This window comes from Babylonia areolata, chromosome 4 (assembly GCF_041734735.1).
Source record: "Babylonia areolata isolate BAREFJ2019XMU chromosome 4, ASM4173473v1, whole genome shotgun sequence".
In the NCBI taxonomy this organism is placed as follows: Eukaryota; Metazoa; Mollusca; class Gastropoda; order Neogastropoda; family Buccinidae; genus Babylonia; species Babylonia areolata.
In genome coordinates this window covers 12,386,832-12,399,944 of record NC_134879.1, presented here as the reverse complement: position 1 = coordinate 12,399,944, position 13,113 = coordinate 12,386,832, and the positions used below count along the sequence as shown (strand labels likewise).

The following is a 13,113-nucleotide window of genomic DNA, read 5'->3' as shown; positions in this document are numbered from 1 at the left end:
CATGTGTTGTGTGATTGTGATATCAACCACCACATTGACATTTTTTTTGTTCTGCTTTGTTTTTATACATTTTTTTTCTTCAGCTGCTGAATTAAGAATCATTTCTGGTGTCAACCTTGTTTTGGGACTAACTGTATTCATAAGTTAGTCTTTATCTTAATACAGTTTGTGTGTACCTATGTGTTATATAATCACCTAAATTATATAATAAAGTAGTTTACTTGAGATTTCATATGTGCGTATCTGGTGAGAAAGAGACTGAACTTGATACAGAGAATAACAGTCACTGCCTGTAGTTGAGAGGAAAACAGGACAGAGACAAAGATGAAAGAAAATTATATGGAATACCAGGAGGCTACAGCTTCATATACATTCAGTAAGATCACTTTTAAAAGGAGGAGTCTGTATTATACTCCATGTTTGATGATACATATACTTACCATGTCAAACTGATGCAAACTAGGCCTATTGGTTTGCTCTGCTTGGCCAAATTTTGTGCGGCTAGCAGTGAAAAAACGAGCCATCTTGCCCAGTCCGTTCTTAGCCAATCAAATGCCTCTAAAAGCTATAAGCGCTGAATCATTCCTTTGGCCAAGGCTCTCCACGCCATCTTGTCAGGTTTACGCTCTGTCTCGTCTTACGCTTTTTTTGGCTATTAAGCGTATTCATTTGGCCTTACTTTGCTGCATGCGGCTTGTGTTTATTGTATTCTTACTTTTAAATATTGCATTAGGCAAAAAGACAGAAGCTGATTAACATATTTTTGAGGAGAGAAAAGCCCCATTCAGTACTTGTTCATAAATTACAGAAACAATGTTTTTTTCAGTATTTCCAGGATAACTGGTGTGTACAGAGACATGAATGCTTGGTAGTACAAGATAAAACATTAAGCACAGTCACTTGATTTCTGGATACTCTTATACACATTACACAGTGACTGACCGTTCTCACACACACACACACATTTGGTCTGACCTTTTTTCCTTCATTCTGCCAGCATCCACAACATAGACAATGTCGTCTATTGTGATTGAGGTTTCAGCGATGTTCGTTGCTATGACGATCTTTGTCACTCCTTCTCTTGGTCTCCTGTACAGCAGTTAGTTCAAACAGTTCTGTAAAACAAATTCTAACAGCATGAATGAAATCCAAGTAATAAAAAAAAAAAAGAGTATAAACAATTATCTGCTAATATTATTAACCCATGTTTTTCTGTCTTACATGATCAACAATCACAGGGTTTTTTCCTGTTAATTATTCAGGTACATAAGGCAAACACACACACACACACACACACACACACAATACCTGTTTGTTTGCCTTTATTCTGCCAATGACGAGAAATACTGTATAACGCAATAGTCGGTACAGCTGTGACTTAGGCTGGAGTTAGGCTAGCGCCCATCTAACACACCAGATTTCTCCATGCTGATAAATGAGACCAACTTCTAGCCATTTGCTCCACTTCAAAATAATGTGCACACATGGTTTCACAGATATAATGATTCAGTTCTTATCATTACCAAACAAACATGGTTTCACAGATATAATGATTCAGTTCTTATCATTACCAAACAAAGTCCACAGCAAAACACAACCGATGACCTGTTTCATGACAACTATGTCAGCTAAGCCACTGAATGACACAGGCTACCATCCTTCTTCAGATGTAAACGAGCGAGCAGGAATAAAAGTTCTTGCAACTGGTCGTTTTGTTTCCTGATATGGCCACTTTCTTTGATAATCTGAACATCTAAATGAGATATCCACTAAGCAGATCAACAGTTTTTCCAACATCTTCAGGTCATTTGCTGATCTTTATTCATTCATTTGTTCATTTATCTTATCATCTTTTTTTCAGGCCTCATTTGCATGCAAGTCCACAGAGCACACTGGTCATTTGCTTATCAATGTCTTCATGTCATTTGCTCACAGAATAATCAATCCCACACTTACGAAAATACCCGGTTTTGTTCATCACTGGATAAAGTAGAGTGCAGTGGAATGATGTTGTACCTGCACACAACAACGTAGGGTTATTTCATATATATGTACATATATATATATATATATATATATATGGAGGTGCATTTTCTGTTGACAGTGACACATGCAATCACAAGGGAGACATTCTGTTATTTAATCCTATGCTAAAAATAATACAACTTCCAAGCACACACACACACACACACACACACACACACACACACGCATATATAAAGACATGGACATATACACATTTAACACCTTGTATTGTTGTAAGCTGGTTTCATGAAAAACAAAACAAAAACAACAACAAAAAACAAACCCAACCCCCCAAAAAAAACCAAAACAAACACACACCTGACAACAACAAAATCACCACCTCAGAGACACAGATGATCCAAATTTCATTTCACCTGACAAGAAAACATCATATCAAATGTACTTTTGTAACTCTGGTTCACATTTCACCACAGAATGGAGTCACTGACATTCGACCCAAAATCAAAGACCAACCTAGTGCACAGATAAAACAACCAAGTTAGACAAAGACAAGAAAGAAAACTAACAAAGAAATCAGAAGCAAACAATGACACGTTATCCAGTTCAAAATAAGCAGACGCTCGCCAAAAATATGCATGCATGCGTGCGTGCGTTGTGTGTGTGTGCGTGTGCGTGTGCATGTGTGTGTGTGTGTGTGTGTGTGTGTGCTTTTTTCAGTGTGGTGGTTCACATTTGAAATCTACAGTGCTGTCTTGGTGCATATAGATATATCATGTGTATATTTTATTTTTCTTGTATATCTTCATGTGCTGTTGTATGCCAAAATTAACTATTGTTTTTGTACTGTTTCATGTGAGGCACTCTGAGGCTACTACGTGGCACAGTGTATCATTATTATTCTTATTGACTCACTTGTGTAAACAAAGTGAGTCTATGTTTTAACCTGGTGTTCTGTTGTCTGTGTGTGTGTGTGTGTGTGTCTGTGTGTTTGTGTGTCTGTGTGTCCGTGGTAAACTTTAACACTGACATTTTCTCTGCAAATACTTTGTCAGTTGACACCAAATTTGGCATAAAAATAGGAAAAATTCAGTTCTTTCCGGTCATCATGCTTAAAACAATATTGCACCTCTGGGATGGGCACAAAAAAAAAGAAGCATAATTATATGCAAACTGCATTTACTGTTATATTTATATTTTTTGTATTCTCTAAACTTGGCACTTTGACCTCTTATTCTGACACAACAACAAGAGGAGTCATTATTATCATTTTTTGTTCAAACAGGAACTTCTTTTGCTAAGCATGGAATTTTTATTTATTGTGCAAACGTTTTGGTGCAGATAGTAAAAAAGGGAAATTACTCTGTAATTAATGCTAGGGGACTTAATTTATCACAAGTGAGTCTTGAAGGCCTTGCCTCTCTTGTTATCATTATCATAACACATACTTCTCCCTGTGCCGATGACCGAACTCTGGGGACCTCAGCAACAGATCCATCAGACTCTGGATCTCAGCAAAACCAGGCAGAAACACCAGGATGGCCCCTTCCTTGGGATACTGCCACGCCGCACAGCCCAACCAAAGAGAGAGAAAAAAAAAGGGGACAATTTTCATACTGTAAAAATCATGCCCTGTTTCATTCAAATTTTCTTGGTCAAATATTCCTTAACTCACTCAGTACGGCCAGTCCTCTCTTCTCCTCTACACAGACCCCTCGGATGTCCAGTGGGTGTCTGAATGACCCAACCTTTAGCTTCTGTCATCAGAATTGTGGTATTCTTTGTCAACATTCACGTCTTCAGTATAAGAGCTTTCCGCTTGCAATATTTTGATGATGGTAATTGGGATGAAACACTGTTAACGTCGTCTCTTTCGCCATTCGTATGGAGAGAGTTAACACATTCACATGAGGTTTGACACGCCCAAAATTTGAGATTTACCGCAGTTCAAAAGGAAATTGTCTATCTAAAATTACGTTTAAATAACATACTTACCGTGACCCAACTAGTGCAGACTCCGGCAGGGGTCTGACATTACTGTCCTGTGCAAACTACTATCTGCCTATGCGGAGAAAACGAAAGTAACTACGGCCGATAACCTCCCGGAAGTAGGTAACCTCCCCTTTGTCCCGCTGGCTAGAATGCTGTTTTTACTGTTATCCATCACCATTTTCAGCTTGCTGTAGTACCTCAGTTCCACCATCACAACAACATTTTATTGATAGATTTCTAATGTTTTATTTAAAACGATGCATTTATCATTCTCTCCTTAACAGTGTTCCCTGAATATTCCTGCTCTTACCTCATGCTTGTCTGAGACGATCCATGACAACAGACTCAAGATCAGATCATAGTTGATCTTTTCCAGGTCCATCGTGGCCATGGTCTTGATGGTTCTCTTGGAGAGCCCTGTTTCCCAACACACACACACACACATGTATACACATACTTTTTCACAAACATGTGCACACACACACACATACACACAAGTACACAAAAACACACACACTTTTTTCATATTTCATTGATTTAACCTCTCACAAAATCAGCATGCAAAGCGACATGTCTGACAAGCTCTAAACTGGATCCGACTCATTAATAAAAACAAAACAAACAACAAGAAAAAAAAAACATGAGCAGCTACAAAGCTCTGCAGAAGAATGTGTATAGCAAGAGCAACGGAATACCACAACACACACAGACATACACACACACACAGACTCACCATTCACCACCCTACAATCATACAAGTAAACACCACAAAACAGCAGCTGGCAGGACACATACATAAAGAAGACAAACTTTATCTATCACCAGATGCAGACTGACCGTGCGACAGTGAACACAAAGCGGAACACACACAAACACACAAGAGATCTGCATAAAGAAGACAAACTTTATCTATCACCAGATGCAGACTGACCGTGCGACAGTGAACACAAAGAAGAACACACACAAACACACAAGAGATCTGCATAAAGAAGACAAACTTTATCTATCACCAGATGCAGACTGACCGTGCCACAGTGAACACAAAGAAGAACACACACAAACACACAAGAGATCTGCATAAAGAAGACAAACTTTATCTATCACCAGATGCAGACTGACCGTGCGACAGTGAACACAAAGAAGAACACACACACACACACACACAAAAAACCCACAAAAAACCCCAAATAAAACACCACCATAAAACACATGCTCCTGTTCACAGCGGTGAGTTTAACAACCTACAGGCATTTCACCCCTTAAGGTCAAGTTGTTTGTGGCTGTGGTCTTTAGCTCCTGTTCAATTAACCGTCTCTGCTATGTACATACCTGGGTACCTGGCGGACATTTCTTTCACGTTCAGGTGCTCGTCCTGTTTCTTGTCGTCGGGCTCGTCATCGGAGCCCCACCCTCCCAGGGACAGCCCCATCAGCGATTCCTCGATGGCATCGGCGTAACTCAGGGTGCCCTTCTTCTTGCGGCCCTGTTTCATGTTGAGTTCTCTGCCCTTGTCAGGCGGCTTCTGCTGGCTTCGACCATACGGAGACCTTTCTTCTATGATGTACCTGAAGAAATGGGAAGAATAAAAAAGAAACAACACACAAACAATCCTATGTACAACTAAAAAACAACAACAAAAAAACAAAGAAAGAAAGTTAAATCATCATTTCCTTTTTAACGTATAAACTCACAACAGACAATGAACAAAATCCGGGCTGTAAATATGAAAACACCAAAAAAAATGCATGCAGTACCACCATGATAAACTCACGACAGCCCTCTTGAGACAACACAAAAAGTAACACATCGCAGCTCCCCCACCCCTACTCCCCCGCCCCACACAGTCCCCACCTCCACTGAAAGGAACAAAATGAAAAGTGAACAAGACAGCAACTCACCCAGTTGATTCGATAATGTTCTCCAGGAAGATTGGTTCAACTGGAAAAGTTCTCCCTGCAAAATATACAGAGCTATTAAATAACTGGGTAAGTTTTCCTGGCAAAATATTAAGTATTACAATATAACCTTAAAAAAAACAAAAAACAAAAAAAAAACAAAGAAAAAATAAAATAAAATAAAAGGTTCAATTGGGAAAGTTCTCACTGCAAAAAAACCAAACCAACCAGTTGACTCAAAGTTACATTAAATAAATAGCTGGGAAAACATGTTTGTTTTCATTCCTACAGTACTTGATCCTGCTGTCACTCATGCTCCATCCTTCATGTGGCCTGACACGACTCCTCGACTATTTCTGTCATTAGGTATTCTTCAAGGTTTTTAACTTTTGTATGAAAAAGCTTTTTTTTTTTTTAAAGCACACACACACACACACACACACATATATATAATATCTATATATCTATATATATATATACATGTATGTATATACACACACACACACACACACAGAAAGAGAGATACATTTAAGTGTGTGTGTGTTCAATAAGTAAAAAAAAAAAAAAAAAGAACAAAAACAGATAATAAAGTACTAGCTCTGTATGTATGTGTATGTGCGTGGGTGGGTGGGGGTCGGAAGGAGGGGGTGCGATAAAGTACATATGTCACAACAAAAGCACATGTACTGCTTATAACAGGCTGCATGTGATTTTTTTTTTTTAAATGTGCAAATGTGCATTAAACAGTTGACTGCATACGCTTTGAATAGTCTACTTTGAAAAAAATACCACTCATTCAAAACAAACACGACATGAGAAAATCCCAACCACCCTACAGATTCTGGTACATGGAAAAGAAAACATAATCATTTCATCTGAATAGGCTATGAACATATATGAGGAAATACCGTTAGATGGTAAAGATAACATCTGTCCAAGATGAAATGATCATTTCATCTAACGAAGGCTTTTAACATGTACGATGAGATACTGTTTTGGTTCTGTCCTGTTGCCAGTATCACAGGACCGTGCGAACAATGACAGTACCTGGTATATCAACCACAGGGCAATATCCGAAGTAAGCGGAGAAAAGGTCAGCGTTCAGAGTGGCACTCATCAGTATCACCTTCAGGTCCGGCCGCTGGGGCAGAATGTCACGGAGGATCATGAGCAGAAAGTCACTGTGAACACACACACACACACACAAAAATATATATATCACTATGTGCAACACACACACACACACACAAACACATAAAAATATATATAAATCACTATGTGCATACACACACACACATGTACGTATCACTGCAAACACACACACACACACGCACACACACACACACACACACACACAAACCCACCCCAAAACTTACATAACATCATGTGTACATACACACACACACACATACACAGCATATGTACACAAACACACTCAACCTTATGATCCTTCTCGTGTCCTAAAAATGACCCTGATCCAGAAATATTTGCACATAACAATTACTGGAGACTGCACAAGCTGGAAAATGAAAGTAGAAACAACAGGCCATGTCACCATTATGATTTTATAAATAAGGTCTCTCTCACTGTACGTCTTGTCTTGTGTGTCTGTGTCTGTTTATTTCCGTGCAAATTCTACCAAATGACCAAAATAACTTCATCAACATAGTTTCTATCTGTGTGCAAATTCTACCAAATGACCAAAATAACTTCATCAACATAGTTTCTATCTGTGTGCAAATTCTACCAAATGACCAAAATAACTTCATCAACATAGTTTCTATCTGTGTGCAAATTCTACCAAATGACCAAAATAACTTCATCAACATAGTTTCTATCTGTGTGCAAATTCTACCAAATGACCAAAATAACTTCATCAACATAGTTTCTATCTGTGTGCAAATTCTACCAAATGACCAAAATAAACTTCATCAATATAGTTTCTATTTGTGTGCAAATTCTACCAAATGACCAAAATAAACTTCATCAATATAGTTTCTATTTGTGTGCAAATTCTACCAAATGACCAAAATAAACTTCATCAACATAGTTTCTATCTATGTGCAAATTCTACCAAATGACAAAAATAACATAATCAATGACCAAAATAAACTTCACCAACATAGTTTCTATCTGTGTGCAAATTCTACCAAATGACCAAAATAACTTCATCAACATAGTTTCTATCTGTGTGCAAATTCTACCAAATGACCAAAATAACTTCATCAACACAGTTTCTATCTGTGTGCAAATTCTACCAAATGACCAAAATAAACTTCACCAACATAGTTTCTATCTGTGTGCAAATTCTACCAAATGACCAAAATAACTTCACCAACATAGTTTCTATCTGTGTGCAAATTCTACCAAATGACCAAAATAACTTCATCAATATAGTTTCTATTTGTGTGCAAATTCTACCAAATGACCAAAATAAACTTCATCAACATAGTTTCTATCTATGTGCAAATTCTACCAAATGACTAAAATAACTTCATCAAAATAGTTCCTATCTGTGTGCAAATTCTACCAAATGACTAAAATAACTTCATCAAAATAGTTCCTATCTGTGTGCAAATTCTACCAAATGACAAAAATAACATCATCATCAATATATCAGCTGAAGATGTAACTTAAAGCTGCAAGCACTTAAAAAAGAAAAAAGAAAAAAAAAAAGACAGGCACCATAACAAATGAAACAGGCACGGGCATGATTTGGTTCCCTGGCAGCATGCCAGAGCTGAACGAATACAAGTCAATACCAACTGCCGTGCCCGACACTGACCTGTCTTCTGATCGCTCGTGAACCTCGTCCACGATGATGTGAGTCACATCCGACAGCAGATGGTCCCCTTCCAGGCGTCGCAGGATGATTCCGGTCGTGCAGAACAGCAGGCGTGTTGCTGACGACTGCAAAACACAACGCTCAGCAGTTTGACATCAGGAAAACACAGAGTAGTCTGCAGAAGTAGATCATACAAACTCAGCATGAGGTGTGTGTCACTATTCATAATTTAGGCAATACACAGTGTAGTCATTCCAATGTACTGACAAAGTAGAGGAGTTCTAATACACTGACAAAGTTTAATGCAATGACAAAGTTTAGTAATCTTAATGCACCAACACATTGTAGCTATTCTTATAATATACTGACAGACAGACACATGATTAGTATCCAATCTCATCAAATAATGAAGCCTTCTCAAGATAGACACATGATTAGTATCCAATCTCATCAAATAATGAAGCCTTCTCAAGAACATGTCATTAAAAATCATATCTACATGAAAACCAGTAAGACATGATCTTTGACAGTACAGGATAAAAAAAAATATATAAAAAATTCATAAACAACTGTAAGTGAAATAGTCAGAAGAGGTAACAGCAAACTTTTTGAACTTCAACAAAAACATCTAGGTGTTTTCTGATATTCCCAAACATGCACAAAGTCCACACACCATCTGGAGCGATGGCCTACAGGTAACGCGTCCGCCTGGGAAGCAAGAGAATCTGAGCATGCTGGTTCGAATCACGGCCCACACGCCGATATTTTCTCCCCATCCACTAGACCTTCAGTGGTGGTCTGGACGCTAGTCATTTGGATGAGACAATATACTGAGGTCCTGTGTGCAGCATGCACTTAGCGCACGTAAAAGAACCCATGGCAACAAAAGGGTTGTTCCTGGCAAAATTCTGTAGAAAAATCCACTTTGATAGGAGAAAGAAATAAAACTGCAAGCAGGAAAAAATACAAAAAAAATAAGTGGCGCTCTCAGTGTAGCGACGCACTCTCCCTGGGGAGAGCAGCCTGAATTTCACACAGAGAAATCTGTTGTGACAAAAAAGAAAAAATACAAATACAAATACACACACACACACACACACACATATACACACACACACACACCTGTACACAAAAACAAACATTAAAAAAAGTCAAGGCATACTGATTTCAGCAAATTTATTTCTACATAATATAACTTTAATAACATGGTTTTTTAATCAACCAACCAACCAACCAATCAATCAATCAATCAATCACTTTTCCTTCCATTTTCTAAATACATGTATCACCACATCAGTCCTACGAAACACATAAAACACACACCACAGATTCATTAAAGGCAGTGTTGGGCACTCCAAATCGTGATACTTTAAAAAGATTCTTAAAGATTTTTTTTTATGACTTTGGGTTTACGCTACATGTGGAGTGATGGCCTGGAGGCAACGCGTCCGCCTAGGAAGCGAGAGAATCTGAGCGCGCTGGTTCGAATCATGGATCAGCCGCCGATATTTTCTCCCCCTCCACTAGACCTTGAGTGGTGGTCTGGACGCTAGTCATTCGGATGAGACGATAAACCGAGGTCCCGTGTGCAGCATGCACTTAGTGCACGTAAAAGAACCCACAGCAACAAAAGAGTTGTTCGTGGCAAAATTCTGAAGAAAAATCCACTTCGATAGGAAAAACAAATAAAACTGCACGCAGGAAAAAATACCAAAAAAATGGGTGGCGCTGTAGTTTTGCGACGCGCTCTCCCTGGGGAGAGCAGCCCGAATTTCACACAGAGAAATCTGTTGTGATAAAAAGAAATACAAATACAAGTATCTTTTAAAGATCCAAATATGTACTGACTGTACCTGCACACTCTCCAGGCGGATCTGGTAGCCAACAGAGTTGCCCAATTTTTCTGCACGCTCGTCCGACACCCTCTGAGCCACGGCGATGGCAGAGATCTTGCGAGGTTGGGTGCAGACAATGTTGCACAGGTGGAGGTCCCGAGACTGCAGGTGCTGGTCCAGAATGAACTGTGGCACCTGTGTCGTTTTGCCACACCTGTCATTTTTTTCAAATTTCCAAATTGAAAAAATAATACATTCACATACACATTCTGCATGTGTCTGTGTGCGTGTGCAGGTGTGTTTGTGTGCATATGTTTGCTCCGAATGTACACGCTTGGTCATGTATGGCTTACTTGGTGCATGTATGGTTTTATTTCCATGTATAACTTTTCATCATGAACTCTGTAAGCTCTCTGCCTAGGTGGTGTGCGCATCAATGTGCATTATTATCATTCCTGTTTTGTTTTTCTCTCTTATCATTATAACATAAGGGGATACATTACATCAATGAAGGCATGAAAATGCTGACATGATAGTGATGATCATTATCATCCTTATTATCATTAATATCATTAAATTTTTGGCAGCTGTTTTTTCGTTGTTGTTATTGTTGTAAGCCCAGTTCACCAGAAAAGGTACCTCAGGATTATCCTGCAAAACACACGTCAAACATCATTTTTATGTGAATCCTTGTTGTTTTTTAACCAACTTCCCATAGTCATACACACCATGATATGCACTACACACACGCCAAGGCACAAACACACACACACACACACTGATCCTGTCATGCCACAGGTGACGACCACTTGGCTTTCCTCCATATGAGCCAGCACCTCTCCCACACACACACACACAATCACACACACACACACACACACACACACAGAGAACACACTGACCCGGTCATGCCAATGATGATGACCACTTGGTTTTCCTCCATGTGAGCAAGCACCTATGTCTCTCTCATACACACCATGATGTACACATATGAGACACCCACCCACCCACACACACACTGACCCTGTCATGCCACTGATGACGACCACTTGATTTTCCTCCACATGAGCCAGCACCTCATCTTTCTTGTCCCAAGCTGGCAGTTTCCTTCTGTCCGCCATCCGCTTCTGATACGATGGCAGTGACTGCACGACAAGTAAACATCATTTATCATTACAATGAGAACACACACAGCATGCACACCCCTGAAAACGAAGAGTGGCTGCCTTTATGGTGGGATAAAATGTACGGCAATAAAAATTGTCACCCGAGGCGGTCTCCACTCTGGGAGGGACGCTCACTCGGTCTGACTCCGCAACTAAGCCATTATTGTCGTTAGTAGGGGTCTTAGTAGGTGGCGTCCTACGTATGTTAAAACAGAACAGGCACCACTGAACACCACTGAAGTGACTCAGCAGCAGTGCAGGGTCTCCTCTGGTGTGTGGCCTCCTGGCGACCTAACATCGATGGTTCCCTGTGGACTGCCGACGCTGGAACTGCGACAGACGAAGCCGGGTGTGGCCGTGTATTGGGGAATCTAAATGAGCGGCGTGTAGGTAAGGCCACTGAAACGGAGTAGATGATGGGGCAGCAAAAAAAAAAATAAAAAAAATAAAAAAAATAAATAAAAATCGTCACCCTTAAATATATCAGTGAGAGCATACCCAGCAGTCCCACCTCCCAAAAAAATGGAATATAGCTGCCTACATGACTGGGTAAAAAATGTTAAATGCATGAAAAAGCCTACTCGTACAGTAAAGAATTATGAATACTTGCCTCTTGCCATTAACACAGCCCACCACTGGGAACAAGAGACCAGGTGAGCTGTCAGCTTGACAAAAGCGCTCACAATAATAGTCAATATCTAAGTAAACCAGTGGAACTGCACAATAAACTGCCAGCATTTCCAACACAAGAATCACACAGTACCTAACAGTGAATAAAGAGCACTGTGCGACACATATGCAAACACACACTCAAACACACACAGTTTCAGTTTCAGTAGCTCAAGGAGGCGTCACCGCGTTCGGACAAATCCATATACGCTACACCACATCTGCCAAGCAGATGCCTGACCAGCAGCGTAACCCAACGCGCTTAGGCCTTGAGAAAAAAAAAAAAAAAAAAAAAAGGTGAATAAATAATAGATAAGCTTACATAAATAAATAAATAATAATTATAATATAAAAAAGGTAGTAGTAATAATAATAATAATAAAATAATAAACACACACAACCCACATGAAAAACACACTTTACAGCAGCACAATCATTTTTTTGAAGAAATTTTTCAAAGAAACAAAAAAAGACAGGGGAAACATAAATCTATAATGCAGTTTACTCCTTCATTGTCACAGACAGAAAAAGTGCAAACTTATATTGACCGAAGGATTATACGTAAAAGAGTATGTGTGTGTGTGTGTGTGGGCCTCACTGTGTGTGTGTGTTTGTTGGGATTGGGGAGATGAAAAAACAAAAAACCCCAAAAACCTTGCAGTTGGATGAATGATATAACTTCAGTGAAGCAAGAGTCAGTATTTATGTGTTTTCCTTGAAGCAGATTCTATGGTGTAATGCTTCATTGTTTTTGTTTTCTGTTGGAATCAAACAATGTATTTTGTTAT

The 13,113-nt window shown here is 39.2% G+C and overlaps 1 protein-coding gene across 1 annotated transcript in view; it reads right to left on the bottom strand.

The window, feature by feature from the left end:
* Window positions 1–13,113, bottom strand: part of LOC143281390 (putative ATP-dependent RNA helicase DHX57) — a 44,864-nt gene that overhangs the window by 23,347 nt on the left and 8,404 nt on the right. The window contains exons 6-15 of the mRNA XM_076586597.1: window positions 11,514–11,635; window positions 10,509–10,704; window positions 8,656–8,780; window positions 6,918–7,051; window positions 5,874–5,928; window positions 5,305–5,540; window positions 4,286–4,392; window positions 3,432–3,541; window positions 1,957–2,016; window positions 976–1,089 (exon numbers count right to left, since the gene is read on the bottom strand). Of these exons, the coding sequence (XP_076442712.1) occupies window positions 976–1,089; window positions 1,957–2,016; window positions 3,432–3,541; window positions 4,286–4,392; window positions 5,305–5,540; window positions 5,874–5,928; window positions 6,918–7,051; window positions 8,656–8,780; window positions 10,509–10,704; window positions 11,514–11,635 (1,259 nt within the window). The remainder of the gene's footprint in view (window positions 1–975; window positions 1,090–1,956; window positions 2,017–3,431; window positions 3,542–4,285; window positions 4,393–5,304; window positions 5,541–5,873; window positions 5,929–6,917; window positions 7,052–8,655; window positions 8,781–10,508; window positions 10,705–11,513; window positions 11,636–13,113) is intronic.